The sequence below is a fragment of the Micromys minutus genome (assembly GCF_963924665.1).
Source record: "Micromys minutus genome assembly, chromosome: 14".
Lineage (NCBI taxonomy): Eukaryota > Metazoa > Chordata > Mammalia > Rodentia > Muridae > Micromys > Micromys minutus.
In genome coordinates this window covers 30,528,110-30,547,304 of record NC_137983.1, presented here as the reverse complement: position 1 = coordinate 30,547,304, position 19,195 = coordinate 30,528,110, and the positions used below count along the sequence as shown (strand labels likewise).

At 36.2% G+C, this 19,195-nt stretch overlaps 1 protein-coding gene across 1 annotated transcript in view; it reads right to left on the bottom strand.

The window, feature by feature from the left end:
• Positions 1-3,707: 3,707 nt before the first annotated feature.
• MSR1 (macrophage scavenger receptor 1) overlaps positions 3,708-19,195 on the bottom strand; it is a gene marked incomplete at its 3' end in the record, with an annotated part of 80,723 nt that continues 65,235 nt past the window's right edge. The window contains exons 9-10 of the mRNA XM_080928336.1: positions 11,815-12,003; positions 3,708-3,841 (exon numbers count right to left, since the gene is read on the bottom strand). Of these exons, the coding sequence (XP_080784462.1) occupies positions 3,708-3,841; positions 11,815-12,003 (323 nt within the window). The remainder of the gene's footprint in view (positions 3,842-11,814; positions 12,004-19,195) is intronic.

Sequence of the window (19,195 nt, the reverse complement as noted above, 5' to 3'; positions counted from 1 at the left end):
AGTGATTGTAAAAGATACTATCTGGCTTTGGCTTCCCCACACATATACACATGAACAAACACAGAGATACTCACACATGTGTATAAACATACATGCAAATACACACAAATATACTCATGCACACGCAGCACACTATACATATACACAAATGCACATACACACAAAATAGAATTTAAGCAGGAGGATAGAATAAACTGCCTAATATCACTATTGACCAGAGGGACTTTTTTTTCAATTCATTTACTGCATCATCCCCATGTCTATCATAATCTACTTCAAGGGTTCACAAACTGACAGACTCAAACATTTAGTATTTAATGAAGATGATTAGCAAATACATTATACCTTGAAATTCCCTCCATCTACTCCCATCTACTTTTTCTCCTTCTTTCACCCCCTTCAGTCTTCTTTTCTTTCCTTTTTAACTTTCCTGGATTATCACTTCTTCCTAATTACTCCAGCAGCTAGCTGGGATGTATGACATGCCAGATGTCTCAGACATACTGGAAATTTCTAATCACTATTTATCTAGAGTAATAGAGGTGTGCTCACTTTGTTCTAGCATTATGTGTTTACAGTGGGGTGGTTATTTTGCTATTTAAGGAAACAAACTAAACAAAGACATTAATTTTAGCCCTATTTTTAGGAATGAAGCATCAAAGATATTTTTTCTGGTTCATAGAAGAAATTTTTTCCAGGAAGTTCTATTAAAGTTGTATTGCCCTGGAGAGACTCCTGATAGATGGTTAACACTGAATTTCAGTCTCTTGCTTTATTCTCTAAAATTATTCCAGTATGTATTGCTCATGGTTTTTGTTTTTACTTTTTTAATTCATGGAACCTTATTGAACTCTAAGAGTCATTTTGCTTCTACCGTTTTAAAAATGTATACAATAATGCACCATGTATTCTGGGTATCTGGCATTTTTAGAAAAAAATTACAAAGAATATAACAGTTTATGCTTTATAATACTCATTTGATACCTGAAAATGGATTATTCAATCTCAACATAGTATTGTTCCCATAAAACAAAGTTTAGCAGTGAAGTCTTAAATGCCATCCTACTTTAAAAGGTGAGGTGAAGAAAACCCAGCTCTGTACATACACACAGTTCTGCATGTCTCTCTTCTATCTTCTGTATGTAAATTTCAAAATTCTGAAAACTCTTCCTGTGTTCCTAGTATGTGAGTACTTCTATCTTCTCTACTCCTTTCTCATTTGTAGATGCTTCAGTTTTTAAAGTATCCATTCCATATATCATTATTTTTAAAGGTTCCACTTCAAAGCTCAGAGAATGTATTCCTTACTATTCTCATTGCTTTGCAAGACAATGGATAAAATCAGCTTAAGAAATGATGGGTTTATCTGGGACATAATTTGGGATATAGTCTACTACTGCAGGCAAGGCAAGACAGTAGGAACATGAGCCACCTACTAAAATCAGGAAACAGAATGAAAGGAGCATCTGTTCTCTACTTTCATTTTCATTTAAACTTGGTGCTGGAATTCCAAACATTAAGATAGAGTCACAAAATTAAGGTCTTGCCTTCTCAGTTAAATCTCTTTGGAAATGTTCCCAAGGAGTTGGCTACACATGTATATCCTAGATTATTCTATATCCCAATAACTTTACTAGTAATCTTAACCATCACATATCCATTCTTGTCAAGTTTAGGGACCAATCCCCTTAGTCCCTAAAGTCTCACATAAATTTCATAATGCAAAGAGAAAAAATAGATTTAGTGTGTCTTGAAAGATTCCCCAAAGTCATAAGAGTTTAATTTTTTTAAAATAGAAGTTCAGCATCCCTTCTGAGAATCAGATTAACTGTGAATGTTCATTTTTTAAAATGACAAGCTACATACTTATAGTATAGAGTCCTACAGAATGAACTTTACCAAACCAAAAAGGACAAACTAAAGCATAGCAAGGAAAGAATAACTAAAGAAATGCCAAAATCATATAACTCAGTGGTGGGCACATGGGTTCCCAAAGAAATCCTTTGAGTTCCTACAATACTGGGTCACCTAGAAACTCTATTTCTGCTACTCAAAACACATCAACTTCCTCTTGGACTAGTCCCACTCTATACATGAAACTTGCATCAGGGGACATGTCTAAGTTTCTGCAACCCCACTTTAACATAGGTTTCACATTTAGAACTTCACAGTGTTTCTTAGAGAATTCTTTCTAGGCAAACCAACTCTGATACACATTTTCTGACCTCAGTATCTTTCTGATTATTGTAAATATTTGTGAATCCATCACCTTTTTTTTTTTTAAATTTCATATCACCTAGATTGAGTTTCTAAGTTTGGCTACAATCTCAAAATATAGCCTGACCTTTTTCTAGCACAGCTTTAAAGACATTTCTGTACATTCATTGCTGATTCTAGGACAAATACTTCTCTGGGCAATTGTGTTCTAGCAGAGAATCCCTTGAGCAAAATTTTCAGCTTAAATTTTGTCCTTTCAGTTAAATTTGCCTTTTTTATACATTGGAGCCTCTCAGTGGTTTTGCCACCAAGGTCTCTTATGTTTTTTTTCTGCAAACAATGAAGTTTCTTATTAATTTTTTAACCTCTTTAAAAATCACAATTTTGTTCCCTTTAACATGTTTTTCAGCTACTTTAAGCCAACTTATGAGTATTTCTTCCTAAAGCTGAATACTTGATATATCTTCCTACTCTGTTTGCTGTCCTTTGTCACCTTAGACATGGGTAAGAAAAGAGACTTATAACAATGCCACACCACAATTCTATTATATCTTGAAGTTTTAACATTAAAGAAATGAGTCTCTTAGTCTTATCCCAAGTCTCAGAATACAAATAGAATGAAGTCAGTGTAGTTGCCAGCATGTGACATGAATGTTTCTTTTCAGTTCTTTATATAATACTAATTTCAGTCTGAAGCCTATGGAAATTGATATTTATTGTTTTGGTTTTATTTATTTACCCATTTGTGCATTTTATTACCAATCTAAAAATCCAATTTTTTATCAGAACATCTTATTAAGTTCTGTTGATAACATTTTGATTGTTTATAGCCTATGCCTCAGATTCTTTTCTTCCACACTTCCAGAAAATTAATTCAACAATTGGTCACACTGCCATCATGTTTATGATAATACAATTCCACTTCTGAAAACAACTTGTTAGCCTTTCCCTTATTGCCATAAATGACACCTGGGAAGAAAGGGCTTATTTTGAATCATGGCAATGAATGGTCCATCTTGGTGACAGAATCATGCTATAGACAGTGAAATTGTGTTCACAGGCAGAAAGCACAGAGAGAGACAGAGACAGAGCAGAGACAGAGACACAGAGAAAAATTGAATGATGGTGCCCCACTATCTTTCTCCTTTTATTTCAGTCAGCATTTTGGGACCAATGCTGCCAATGATTCTACATCCATTAAACCCCTCTGGAAATTCTTTCACACTAATAACTACATTTGTATCTTGCTGGGCATTTGTACATCCTGCGAATTTGACAATCAACATTAACCATTACAAGAAGTTTGAATCCCTTATCTATAGACATAGATTGATATGTTTAAGGCCTATTCCCACTCATTTTAAATATTGCCCTTCTTTTATTAATATTGGGAATTTGTTTACTATTTATTGAAATGGTTTTAGTGGCATAGGGCAACAAAAATAGTTTTACAATGGCAATTTCATAAATGTAACTGAAAATATTATACATTATGAAGTACAAGTGACACTAGCATCTTCTGCATGTGAACAGCCTAATACTCCCCATTTGCTTATTTTACAGTTTTCAATAGATGATTCTCTCCCAAAACACATCACTTCATTCAGCCATATTGGACCAGTACCTGCAACAATCAGATATATTTGCATTAGTAAGTGTTATTAAGTGCTTATGATTGAATGAGACAAAGCAATTAACCCACTATTTAATTAAATACAGAACATTGTTTACTCCTAAAAATAAGAGTACTGATAATATAAAATTGGCCTTCCTGCCTCAGAAAATATCACACCCTGAAAGCTTATAAACTACTATACTGCAAAATAAAATATAAACGTTATAAAAAAGCCCCTGCACAGTTCTGTGAAAGCCCAGATTATAGGATAATTGATTGTTTCCTTGAGGAAGCATTGAATTTCATTGGCAATCTGAAAATAAGGAGGTCTTGATAACAGTGGATTTATGTAATGATGTGATGATTGCAGTGTTTCTGGATGTTGGAATTTTGATGCACAAGAGGAGCTGAAAATGCTGTCAGGAAAAGAGCTGTATGGCAGCAACTTCAATTCTTTCTTAGCTTTTAACTATTAGTGTATTTCGCTGAGCTTTGCCTAGTTTATCGAATATACAGATATACTAGCTTTCTAAATGAAACTACCATCATTGATTTAGCAAAGCACTTGTAAACCTATCCTATAAGAAAACCTGGGTTGAAAATAGTGTTGGTTTTAAGCATAAATAAGTAGGAAAATGGTGACTCTAAAACACATTTACTTCTTCTGAGGTCATTCACAGGTTTGTTATATATTTCATAAATATATATGTGAAACTGTGCAGGAGATTTTTATAACTTTTATATTATTTTGCAGTATAGTAGTTTACAAGGTTGCAGTGTATGATATATAAAATGTTTCATAAATATATATAAAGAATTACTTATTGATAGATGACCTATCAAATATTTAATCAAATAAAGTATTAATTAAAAAAATAAGAAAATAATTGTTTTTGAGAAAGAAGTTGAATTATAAAAGAGATCAGTTTAAAAATTGGTGCTCAGGAACATTTTTTTTATATTCTCTGAAGAATTTCTTCAATGTATCACTATAAAAATTCTTTGTGATTTTACCAAAATACTTTTAAAATTTTTTATTAGATACTCTCTGTATTTACATTCTAAATGTTATCCCCTTTGCCCACCCCACTCCCTTCCCCCTCTACTTGAAAGTATTTGAAAACAGAAGCTTTGGAAACTTATAAACATGTGCTTACATCAAGCTTGGTTGCCTGTATCAAATTTCAAATCTTCAAATGAGTTTTCAAGAATGATAGGTAGATTAGTGAATTACTAACAGGATTGCACAGGAATGTGTGCATGCATAAACAAGGAGGTACTATTTATGCTCTTCTGAATAGTGTGGATAACCTGAACTCTAAAACCTGGATAAAGCATTCCATTTATAAACAAAAACACTTATTTCACATGGCAAAGGTAGTATGAAAATCCTTAGTGTTTTAGAAGCATCTCTGAGCATCTCAAATACAATCAAAGTGAATGACTGAAGGACATGTACTTTAAAGTTGGGCTGCATTTTCAAAACTCTCTAATTATTTATTATGAGCTACCAAAATAGACACATCATCAAATCTATAATTTAGGGTTATGTGTCAGGGTGGATGTTTAATGAAAAAAATCTACAGGGCAAAAAGAGACTTCATATGATTTATTATGAAAATTTTCTTTGAGGGCTCATTTTTCCTTGTTCCTAGAACTGAACAAGAATTTTCCCCCAATATATAACAGAAATTGCTGTATTCATTCAATGTTTAAGTGATGAGGTAATTATAAATATTTATATTTTATGTAGCAGTAATTAATAGATTTCCTTTATGCTTTGATTTATTTGTTTTCTTATTTTGTTTAATTTGGTAGTTGGAGGGATTGATTCCAGGAACTTTGGCTTGGTGAAGGCAAGTAATCTGCTCCTAAGATACACACTCAGTTTATGATGCTCCTATTTTAAAAAGAGCAAAAGATTTTGGGGATGCTCAAATATAAATGTAGCAATAATTAGCTGGACAATTCAAACATTTAGGAGGTGTCTGCATAGTATTGTATATTTGTTACTTAAATCTTAATCCATAAAGAAATTATATAAAGAAATACAACATCAGAAGCAGAAAAGTTGGCAAATGCATGCTAGTTGTCAAATCGATTATAAGCTGTGGCACAACCCTTTCTGTATTTGTAGGTATTTGTTTGAGTGTGCATTTTCTACATAATACATAACATCTTTCAGGAAGTACTAGAAAGTCCCTAGGGATACTCAAGAGATGCAGGCAAACAATAAGAGTGGATGCTCAACCCCATGCTATCATGGAAAAAAGACAAAGCTCAAGAAATGTTATCAATCATCTTCATTACATGAACAAATAAATTAAGTTGAAACTTGGAAGAAACCATGATTTTGTTATTCTTCTGGAGACAGAAGAATGGAGGAGCTCATGGCCCCTGTTCCCAGGCTACCTTAATAGGTTTGCTCTGAGTTATTTTGAAAATACCAATATTCATTTGGTCCAGATATTAGCTGTGTATTTTTTGTCATTCAGAGAAAGAAAATTGAGGAGAATGAGAAGAATCTCATTGGCTGTAGTTATTCCACACACAAAATGAAATCATATATTCAATGTGCTGCTAGGTAAGCACACATAATTTTAGAAACTGTGAACAATCAATTCATGGGTGCTAGTATTCCAAGACTTGAGTGTGATAATAAAAACACAGGCTTACTCTTCAAGGACTGTTCATGTGACACAAGACATACTCATTCGTTTTATGATTAGGTGCCTCACTGAATCTCACTAATATTCAAAATGTTAAATTTCACTTTTTTTCCTACTCTTCTACTGACAGAACTGAAAACCATGCATAAGTAAGACCTTCACCCAAAGCCACATAGAATCCTTATGTTATTGATTGCCTAGGGCCAATCAATATTCTCTGTATTCCCTTGCATTCCTAGATTTAATCATACCCTGAATCTGCTTTGAGTGCAAAGAAACCAAAAATCCATACTCTTTTAGAATGGCTTCTACCTGAGGGCTTCTGTTCTAGGTAGGTGAAACATTTGGTGTCACCAATGTAATAGCAGAAAACCCCCCTATTCATATATGCGTTGTTTATGTTTGCATCCGCCACTTTTGATTATTATTCCAGATCCTTTTACTCAGGACAGATACAAGTGATAAAATGTGAGATACCTTCAAAGTCTATCTCTCTTACTAGTTGAAAAGTATTCAGTAACCATGGGAACATTTTGAATGCTTGAAGATGATATCCCATAATATATATTCCTATAATTCTGTTTACTCTCTAAGCCACTAGTTCTTTTTTTCTGTTGCAGTAAATATTTTATTTTTTTAAATTTTTTTAAAACAACTTTATTTTACAAAACAAAGATAAACGTACAGATTTTAAACATTTTTTGCTTAAAATTATACATTTTTGTCAGTACTTTTTTCAGATTTTAACATAATTTTTACATAAAACTATATGAATATATATTTTAGTCGGTACTTGATTTTTTTCAAGGTTTGATAGTATGCCTTGAAAACTTAATAGTTACAATGAGCATAAAGTACATGTAAAACAAAATGTAACATGGAAATACTTAAAGTTTTCTTGATTTGTAAATTTTTTTGTTTTGTTTTGTTTTCTTTATTTCTTGGACTTCATACAGTCTGTGAGTTGTTTCTGAGGGAGTGCAAGCCTCTGGGGTTAGCATCCCACTATCAGTGGCTGCATATTATGTCTGTTCTTTTGTGACTGGGTTATCTCACTCAGGATGATATTCTCTAGATGCAGCCATTTTCTTAAGAATTTGGCTTAAGCCACTAGTTCTTAACCTGTGGTTCTTGACTCCCTTGGGTGCTGTCAATGCCTCCTTCACAGGGATCACCTGAGACCAACTGGGTGATTAGGATGCACATAGGGAGAAAATTACAGTTATGAAGTAGCAACAAAAATAATTTTATGGTTGGGATTCACCACATGAGGAACTCTATCAAAGAGTCTCAGCATTGAAAAGGTTGAGAAATGCTGCTCTAACCTTTAAAATAAAGGCAATACCTCCATTTCAGAGCTAAAATAAAAGTGAGATTTAGAGAACAAATTGCTACCCCAAAATAGCAGCAAAAAGCCAAGTGAGAACATAAAGACACCAAAACCCAGCAATATGTATGCACTATACAGAAGCAATTATAGGTAGGAAAATCATTTATAAATAATTGTTTTATTTTTACATTAATATATTCAAAATTACTGAACCTAAACGTTATTTGATGCATATCTTCCAGCTGATTCCAAATTGGTTTTTGCCTTTAAAAATTAATGTAAAGGTAGGATAGAATTCACAAAATGTTATCTCCATGGAAATCTAAAAGATTAAAAAGTAAATTTGATTTTGTTTCTTTCGGTACTCAAGTTATTTCAGGAATTCTGCTGTTGTTGTGGTCACTGATTGGTGGGTGTCTCTTATATTATTACTCATTGGAAACATATACATTGTGTGGAATTTAGTAGGTATATGGTCGACCAAATGAGGACTCAGCTGACCTAGCTACATTATTTACCAATTGTCTATTTTGATATGTCACCTACCTACCTATTTGCTTACATAATATCTTTTACCACACCTGTTTATCCATGCATATGTGCATTTGTTTCCCTTGTTACTGACAGCTTTTAAAGAAAACAAATAAAATGATTACTGGGGAAATGCTATACCACAGAGCTATTGCTCCAACCCCAACATTTACAAACCTTTCCTGCAGGGAGATAATGGTTTAACCATTAAGTTACATTTCAATTATCTTTGAGATTATTTTTATAATAATTCGTTAAAGGCAGGTCAATGATGCAGAGTTAAATCTTGGGTTGCCATCTCTTTTCATTTGCATTTCTCTTTTGAAAATTTCACTGGAAACTTAAATATGGAAATGGATAGCATTTTATATTAAAGCACAGAATAGGCATCTAAGAATGAGCAAAAGGCAGTACTCTGAGAATTTTCTTGTTTCTGTCCTACAGATTGGAGCTTGACACCCTTAACTTGGAAGAAGGTAAGTAGTTACTTTGGTTTCTGAGCTTCCTTTCCTGTGCAGATTTCAAGTGATAACACCATAGTCTGATAAAGCCCATCCTGGTTTGCTACAGAGTGGATGCTGAAACCAGCTGGGAAGCCTGAATAAGGAATAGGTTCTCCCTCCTACAGTGCCAATCACCAGAGGACTCTGTGCTGCCTGTAGCTCACTGGTTCTGTCTTCTCAGGAAAAGAAAGACCACCCCACCTTCTGCAAACAGCATGTGCAAATAAAAGAACCTATTTAAAGGAGCATGCTTTAAGCCTTATTCCAATAAATCATTTTGCTTGCAGCTGCAAAACTAATTGTTCTTAAAGCTAACAAGGATTATCTCTGGTAAGCCAGGTTTGCTATTTTAAAACCAGAAAAAAAATGTAAAGGAAAGAGAAGAAGAAAACAGTATGTGGACTGGAGGAAGCCATGGTCAGAATACTACATTTGGACTGAAATTAGAATTATACTATGTGGATGAATTTCAATTTTTTTTTGTTATCTAAATTGTGGTAGTTGTTGACAATATAAAATTAACTATTTTTCTTATTCTCCCAAGCAAATAATAAATAATTAAAGCTCATGTGTGCATTTGTCTCTTGCTTCCTAACATTCACTCTTATCTCTACGTTTTCTTTTCTGCCCTATTCAACTTTCAGAGTGACCTTTTCTTCATACCTTAGGAGGAGGGGTGTTCTTACTGTACAATAGAACAAAGACTCCAGTACCTTACAAGAATAGTTGTTCATTGTGTCTGAGCCAAAAGCAGTTAGCACACAAGCCTAGCTCATCTAATATCCCTTGAGAGGTAGACCACACTTACATTTTAAAATGTGTTCTCACAGAACTAATCACCTTGATTCTGTGAGTCCCTCCATCCCAGCTCATTTTGCTTAATTATTTAATTTTTTCCCCTAGTCATTTTTCAATTGTTGGTAGTGTGACCTAGAGAACCGAAGGAGGACTTGGACTGACAGTGAGCTGTGTCATCTGAGATCTCTTCACATGTTCTTACTGGAAATAGACACATTTCTCTTTGTGACTCATGGAGGGCCACTGATGTCTCTGTGTGATAATGTCATTCTGGCTATACTGACAAGCAAATGCATATCCAGTTATCAAGTTTGTACCACCTGCTAGCAGAGCCCTCTGAATTGGCATTGTGAGTTTCCATATGTTGTAGAGAAAACTGCCACTCCCTGGATTCAGAGGCCTGTTGTTTTAATTCTTCTCTGACTAAAAACATCCTATTCATGAAATGAAAATTTCACTTTGAAAAGTAAATTTAAAGGCAAGAAGATGATTTACATCTGCTCATATTGTTGCTATTTCTGTTTTTTTTTTTTTTTTTTTTTTTTTTCATTTGTTTGATGGGTCTTGGCAGGTAGCTTAAGCTGGCCTTGACTCCGTATCCTCCTGCCTTAGCATCTCTAATGTTCTGAGTGTAGGCTCAGGACTCCATACTAGATCAACACATAAATATTGAGGAAGAATAAAAGTTGTGAAGGTATCGTGAGGATGGGAAGTTTGTATCCCTGTCAATATATCGTATATATAATGTTAAATATAGATTCTTTACAATTTCCTTTTTTTCTTCAATTCTTATGTCCACAGCATAAGATAAAATAAAAATAGATAATCAGGGAGAGAGTTTCTATACACAGACTCTGCACATCAAAGTACTCAGTTTAATTATGTATGTCTTCTTCCCCATGTTAGAACATGCATTTGAAGACTTAGAATCTGTCATCTCTGTTCAGATCCATCTTTTCTTTTCTTTTCTAAGTGTTCGTTTCAGAAAAGGATGTAACTGTGGTTGTCAGTATTGTTAGCATGTGTGTTCAGCATAAAAGCAGGCTCACAGTTATCAATAATTTGTGGTGTCATGTCAGTCATACCCCTTATAGGGATATAAGTATGTAATTTATTCTAGTACTTAAATATGATAATTTGACATACTAAAACTTTAGATGAGACAAAAATGCTACATTATCATTATAATTTCAACACAGCTTCTTTTTTTTTTCTGGTTGATGATATACATCTAGAACAATAAAGTTATAAAATCATAAAGGCTAGAACTTATTTTTTTGTCAAGTTTAGCTGCAGAAAAAAAACTATTCATCAGATTTGATGTGGAATAAGCAGAACAGAAGAAAGTTCAAGTATGCATGAGTTCTAATCTCCTGTCATCCAGAATCAATGCCTTTGTAGATGTCTACAAGTAAGACTTGGTATAAGGTGATGACTTAGAACAAGAAATGACTGACAGTGAACATTTCCTGGAAGACACATAAATATATTTTCCAATGTAGTAAAGTCTTTCCCTAATCCTTTAATGCTGTCTTGCACCTGGTTGCTGTCATCCAGATGAGATAGATTAAAGTATGTATAGCCAAAGATTTATCCCGTTTTCCAATTTAAATGAAAGAAATGCCAAATCTCTCTCCTAGGGGACTCACACCAAGCTGGGGCCCTTCTCTTAGCTACCCAAGAACAGACTGTAGCTCAACACAGATGTTCAACAGATGTCTCCAGAAACAGTTGTGCAAATTTATCTACTGAGGATGAACCGTGATTTGTCAATAGCTGTCTCCTTCTTTCTCTTATCTTCCTGGTCAATGGCACTACTTGCTTTATTTACAAACCAAATGAACTTAAGTGAAATTTAAATATTATGTTATCAGGAAGCATGCATTATATTATTTGCTTTTTATATCTACTTTCTAGGATAGGAGGATTCAAAAACTTTAGGCTAAATTTAATGACCCCACACACTTTTGTTAACGACTTGATTTTCAAATGGTTAAAAATTGCATACTCTCAAGAATGTGGACTATATTGGAGGAAAGAGGGAGGAGAGAGTGATGTATATTCAGTGCTCACGTGTGAAATTCTCAAAAAAACATTGATTAAAAAACCTGCGTACTTCAATTTTAAAGAAACAACTACATTTCGGATTACCTTGTCCAAAGTGAGCTCTTTTATGCACAGCGAGAACATCTTGGTGACCTAGACTCCGGCAGACCACTCTTCCGGCTCGTATATCCCAGCGATCATCACAGATTGTGCCCCACTGGCCTTGGTGAAAGATCTCCACTCGGCCCTCATGTGGTCCACTCCCATCAACCAGTCGAACTGTCTTAAGAGGGTCTATAAAATAGGAAACAAAGACTGATTATATTCAAATAGTTTTGCTATTTTTTTTTGCAGGTGTTGTGGTCAAACCCGGTTTTGTTTATTTTTATTTCTCTTTCTTTTCTTCTTTTTCCCCCATGTTTGAAAGTTTTTTGATACATTCATTTCTTCAATAAATTAAATGATGGAAATAAATATTAAACATTTTTGCCACCTATTGGAAAAGAGTTTAACTGCAAGCATTTTTTTTCAGTACAGAGTTGAAGCTACATTTATGTTAGAACACTTCACAAATTGTTCCAATGATTTCCACCTTTGTGATTCCACAAACCAAATGCGCTGCAATTTTATAAATTTTTTTCAGGTTATTTGTTAAATGTGTCACAGGGTGTCATTGTCTTTCTGCAACCCAGTGACAGTTGAGGGAGTCAAGAGCAGATACTTTACACCATAAATGAGAAAGTAGATGCCGAACTACGCATCTTATGCAAAGAAAAGCAAGTAGTTATATTTAGAATTAGCAAGAACATTTCTTGCTATGTGAGTTATAAATATTTACCCCAAATGTTTATAATTTGTTGTTTCCCTGGGTGACAGGTATCAATGTCTTTGGTGGCTAGCGTGTGATATGTTGTCCATGTATCAGTGAATAACCTTCTATACATCTATGGAAGCAATTCTAAATAAACTCAGTGAGTTGTACATGCAGGAAACAGCAGAATAAGAGAGGGTATGACTAGAAAAGCAGATGGTGGGAGAGGGTAGTAGGGGTGTGAAATGACCACAAATATACATATACTGTAAAAGAATAAGACAGCTAAATATACTTATAATAAGCAATGACATCATCCTTTCTCATAATCATAATAGCCAATGAGTAAATTTAAATGCCCCCGCTCAATTAAATGATTGAATAATAATAAATTATAAATCAAGGTAGAGGGTGCTGGAGACATGGCTCTGTGGTAATGAGCACTTGTTTTGTTTTTCCAGACAACCAGTGAAATGTATGAGTCATTTTTATAAAATATTTTAATTACTTGTCTTTAAATGTTATTCCTTTTCCTGGTATTCCCTCTGGAAAAACCCTATCAATTGGATCTCCCCCTGCATCTATGAGGGTACGCTCACATCTACTCACCCACTCCCACCTCCCTATCCTGGCATTCTGCTACACTGGACATTCAACCTTCCCAGGACCAAGGGCCTATCCTCCCATTGATGCCCGACAACGTCATACTCTGTACATATGCAGCTGGAGCCATGAGCCCTCACCCCATGTGTACGCTGTGGTTGGTGGTTTAGTCCCTGGAAGCTCTGGGGGATCTGGTTGGTTGATATTGTGGTTCTTCCTATGGGGTTGCTAACCCCTTCAGCTCCTTCAGTCCTTTCTCTAACTCCTCCATTGAGGAATCTGTGCTCAGTCCAATGGTTGGCTGTGAGAATCTACCTCTGTATTTGTCAGCTTCTGGCAGAGCCTCTCAGGAGTCAGTTATATCAGGTTCCTGTCAGCATGCAATTCTTGTCATCTGCAATAGTGTCTGGGTTTAGTGTCTATATATAAATAAGATAGATCGCCAGGTAGGTCAGTCTCTGGATGGCCTTTCCTTCAGTATCTGCTCCACACTTTGTCTCCTTATTTCCTCTTGTGAGTATTTTGTTCCCAGTTCTTTTTCTTTTTTCTGTTTTTTTTTTAAATTTGATATTCTCTGTATTTACATTTCAGATGTTATCCCCTTTCCTTCAATCCCATCCCTCATCCTCCTCCCATTGTGTACATGAAGGTGCTCCCTCTTCCAACTTAGCACCTTGGCATTCCCCTACATTGGAAAAATAATCCTTTGGTGGACCAAAGTCCTCTCCTTTCATTGATGCTAAAGAAAGATGTCCCCTGTGTATATGCACTTGGAGCTATGGGGATCTCCATGTGAATTCATTGGTTGGAGTTTTAGTCTCTGAGAGCTGTGGTGGGTTTGGTTCGTTAATAAATTTGTTTTTTCCATAGGGTTGCATACCCTTTCAGCTCCTTCAGTCCTTTCTCTGTCTTCTTCATTGGGGTCCCTGTTTTCAGTCCACTGGTTAGCTGCAAACATCTTCCTTTATATCAGTATGGCTCTGCCAGAGCTTCTGGAGAGGCATCCATATCAGATTTCTGCCAGTAAGCACTACTTGGCTTCAGCAATAGTGTATGAGTTTAGTGGCTGCATATGGGACGGATCCCAAGTGAGGCATTCTCTGGGAATTTACTCCAATCCCATCTCCTCTATTTGTCCCTTTATTTCCTCCCATGAGTGTCTTGTTCTCCCTTCTAAGAAGGATAGAGGCATTCACCTTCTGGCATTTCTTCTCTTTGAGCTTCATAAATTCTGTATATTGATTCTTGGTTATTCGACATTTTCTGGGCTAATATCTGCTTATCATTGAGTACATACTATGAGTTTTCTTTTGTGACTGGGTTACCTCACACAGGATGAAAGCTTCAAGTTCTCTCCATTTGCCTAGGAATTTCATGAAGTCATTGAATTTAATAGCTGAATAGTACTCCATTGAGTAAATGTACCACAATTTCTGTATCCATCCCTCTGTTGAAGAACATTTGTTTTCTTTCCAGCTTCTGGCTATTATAAATAAGGCTTCTATAAACATAGTGGAGTATGTGTCCTAGTTATATGTTAGAGAATCTTTTAGGTATATGCCCAGAAGTGGTATAGCCAGGTCCTTATGAAGTACTATGTCCCGTTTTCTAAAGAACTGCCAGACTGATATACAAAGTGGTTTTACCAGCTTGTGATCTCACCAAAAATGGAGGAGGGTTTCTCTTTCTCCACATCCTTGCCAGCATCTCCTGCCACCTCCTTGCTTGATATTAGCCATTTTGACTGGTGTGAGATAGAATCTGAGGGTTGTTTAAATTTGCATTTCCCTGTTGGTTAGGGATGTTGAGCATTTCTTTAGGTGTTTCTCAGCCATTCGATATTCCTCAGTTGAGAATTCTTTGTTTAACTCTGTACTCCATTTTATAATAGGATTACCTGGTTCTCTAGAGTCTAACTTTTTGAGTTCTTTGAATATATTGGACAATAGTCCACTGTGAAGTGTAGTGTTAGTAAAGATCTTTTTCCAATCTGTTGGTAGCTATTGCGTTTTCTTTGTCTTACAGAAGCTTTGCAATTTTATGAGGTTCTGTTTGGCAATACTTGATCTTAGAGCGAAAGGCATTGGTGTTCTTTTCAGGAAAATTCCCCTGTGCCCATGCAATTAAGGCTCCTCTCTACTTTCTCTTCTATTAGTTTGATTGTATCTGGTTTTAAGTGGAAGTCCATCATCCACTTGGACTTGGTCTTTGTACAAGGTGATAAGAATGAGTCAATTTACATTATTCTACATGCTGACCTCCAGTTGAGTCAGCATCATTTGTTGAAAACACTCTCTTCTTTTCCACTGGATGGTTTTAGCTTCTTTGTCAAAGTTACAGTGACCACAGGGTCACTTCAAGTTGTTCAATTCTATTCCATTGATGTACTTGACCATCTCTGCAACAATACCATAGAGTTTTTTTTTTTTTTTTTTTTTTTTTTTTTTTTTTTTTTTTTTTTTTTTATTACGATTACTCTCTAATACAGCTTGAGGTCAAAATGGTGATTCCCCCAGAAGTTCTTTTATTGTTGAGAATAGTTTTCACTATCTTGGGTTTTCTGTTTTATCTAATGAAATTTCAATCACTCTTGAATTCAACTCTATGAAGAATTGAATTGGAAATTTGATGGGGTTGGCATTGAACCTTTAGTTGCTTTTGGCAAGATAGTTATTTTTACTATATTAATCCTGCCAATCCATGAGCATGGGAGATCTTTCCATCTTCTGAGATCTTTTTAGATTTCTTTCTTCAGAGACTTAAATTTCTTTTCATACAGATCTTTCACTTGCTTGGTTAGAATCTCAACAAGGTATTTTATATCATTTGGGACTGTTGTGAAGGGTGTCATTTCTCTGATATATTCTTAACATCTACCTAATATTTTACAACCATCTATCACTGCAATTCCAGGGTATCTTATGTCATCTTCTGGCCTATGTGGGCACAAGGCACACACATGTTGCTCAGACATAACATGCAGACAAAATATATCAAATAAAAATAGCAGTTTTCAAATATCTGAGTAGAAGTTTATAGCTTTGGTTTTAGATGTTATTAAATGTAAGAAATATTTAGTTTCATTTTCTTATAATTTGAGTAAAGTTTGTTAAAATAGTAACTCAACAAAATATCATAAAACTTGAAACTTTTTTAAACCATGACTAATTTACGGAGCCCAACAGAAGTATAGCAGGCGGTGCAGCATGTAGATAGACATTATCATAATTATCTTGTTGGTTCTATAGAATTAATGGAGCCATGCCAAAGCATAAATCTATTTCTCACCAGATAAAATTTAACATCTCAACAGTTTTTGAAATATAAATAATGTGCTATGCCAGAATCCAAACTCTGAGCTGCTCAAAAAAATCCACGAGTGACCTAAACATTTATAACATGTGCCTAGGAAAGTCAGAAAAGTTTCTAATGGTGATTATGCAGAGCTTTCTACACTACAGCTACATTGTACTCAGCAGTGTTGTGCCACAGAGTTTATTTCTCCTAAGTCTAGCATATCCAACCATAATACATTTATCTTTCATCCTATGGACAAATGGACATACTCAAATATTTAACCATGCAATCTAGGTGGTCCCCAAGGTTGTATATGGAAGTATTCATAGTACTTGCTCCTCCACAGATGTCATTGATTTGCCTTGCTTACCTTAGAGAAGTAGCTCTCAATTTTTGATAAGCAGCAACATTCCAAATTGCCGGAATGGTTGCTCATGTTCCACATTTTGATTAACATAAACTCAAAATCTGTGACTACCTGTATTATATTGGTGCACACATCCATCCACACACATCACATGTATACACATCCACATGCATACACATCCACACATACCACACACACACAGAAAGAGAAAGAGTGAGAGCATGTGGGAGGGAGATATTTGGAGTGGATTTGGACAATGTGAATGAGACACTATCAAATCTTTTGCCTAATGTTTTAACTGTTATAGAAAATAAAATATTACACCATATTAAATAAATACAGATAACTAATTACAATTCTATTTTCTGGGATGATACCGTTGCATACAGCTCTCACCCTACAGTGTTTTTTTTTTTTTTTAAATGGCCTTTAACTTTACAGTTCTACAAAAGTGATGCATACTCAGTAGAAAATAAACTTAGATGTTTGATGTTTGAAGTTTTATTTTTTCCTTCTGTGTGACATGCAATCTCATCCCTCTAGAAATGCAGAAGAGCAGAAATATGAGACAGCACTCAGCCAGCCTTGAGTTCAGAGAGAAGCAAGTTATATAAGGTTTTTGCATATACTTCCTCATTATGTACAGATATTACATTCATTCTGTTAGATGCCTAAGCAGGGCTAATGCACATCCTCAGATGGTAGAGCAGGAGAGAGGGAGAGGGAAAGGGAGAGGGAGAGGAAGGGGGGAGAGGGAGAGGGAGGGGGAGAGGAGGAGGGAGAGGGAGGGGGAGGAGGAGGGGAGGAGAAGGGGGAGGGGGAGGGGGAGGGGAGAGGGAGGGGAAGGGGAAGAGGGAGGGGGAGAGGGAGGGGGAGGGGGAGGGGAGGGGGAGGGAGAGGGGAGGGGGAGGGGGAGAGGGAGGGAGAGAGGGAGGGAGAGGGGGAGGGGGAGGGAGAGAGGGAGGGAGAGGGGGAGGGGGAGAGGGAGGGAGAAGGGAGGGGAGGGGGAGAGGGAGGGGGAGAGGAGGAGGGAGAGGGAGGGGGAGGAGGAGGGGAGAAGAAGGGGGAGGGGAGGGGGAGGGGGAGGGGAGAGGGAGGGGGAGGGGAAGAGGGAGGGGGAGAGGGAGGGGGAGAGAAAGGGGAGGGGGAGAGGGAGGGGGGAGGGGGAGAAAAGGGGGAGGGGGAGAGGGAGAGGGAGGGGGAGGGGGAGAGGGAGAGGGAGAGGAAGAGGGAGGGGGAGGGGGAGAGGGAGAGGGAGAGGGAGGGGGAGGGGGAGGGGGAGAGGGAGGGAGAGGGGAGGGGGAGGGGGAGATGGAGGGGGAGGGAGGGGGAGGGAGGGAGAGGGAGAGGGAGGGAGAGGGAGAGGGAGAGGTACTGATTTGATTATTGAAATAAAGTTTTGGAGAAGGTAGATCCAAAGATGTCTTCCAAAGGATTGTCATAACAAGTGACTGTGGCTGTGTAGCTTAAAATAGAATTTCACAGGTTTGGAAGCCATAAGACTGAAATCTGGGAGCTGCCAGGATCCTCTCTTTTTCAACACTGGATAGAATTTGTGCTTATTTCTTTCCAGCTTCTCATGTCTCTTTCAATTCTTGATGGTTTGAGCTATAGCTCCAGTATTTCAGATCTTCTCTGTGTGTGTTCCCATTTTCATGGATTGGCTCACCAAATTAGAGTACACCTTAATCCCCTATGAAGTAATTTTGGCTTAAATACAGTATAAAGTACTATAGACAAATAGTATCAACGTACAATAGAATAAAAATAGTCATTATTTATGATGAAAAATATCCCGCAAAGTGATGGATTTCAAAGAGACATAAAAGATGGAGTTTAGGGAGAAAATGTGTTACAACTTTGGCCCACTAGATTTTAATCTGCTTAGTTGCCGTCAACTCTGTAAAGTTAATACAGTCTCCTGACTTACATGAAAATAAAATTCTTACAATTTACTGAGTGTTTATGTCTTGAATTAGATTTGGAGGCAATTGAAAGACAATATACAGCTCTACTGGCATTATGTGATATATTTTGTTTACATTTAAAAAGGGTTTTGTCTATGCAAGTTAATAATCAGACTGACTTAACTGAACTGGTAGAAAAAATTGTGTGTGTGTGTGTGTGTGTGTGTGTGTGTATGTGTGTGTGTGTGTGTGTGTGTGTGTGTGTGTGTGTGTGTTCTTTGTTATATTGATTCCTAATATGAGCAGCTATACTTTATGGACCACTGCTGCACCTAGAACTATTCAGAGAAAGCATTTAAACCTCACAATACCAGCAGAGAACATTTCCATTTGTTTGACATTTGTTGTGTGGTCAAAGTAGAAACTCACTGAAGATATGAAAGAATATGGGTCCTTTGGAAAATAATAAAAGCAGAAGAATACATATGGGTCTCAATAAAT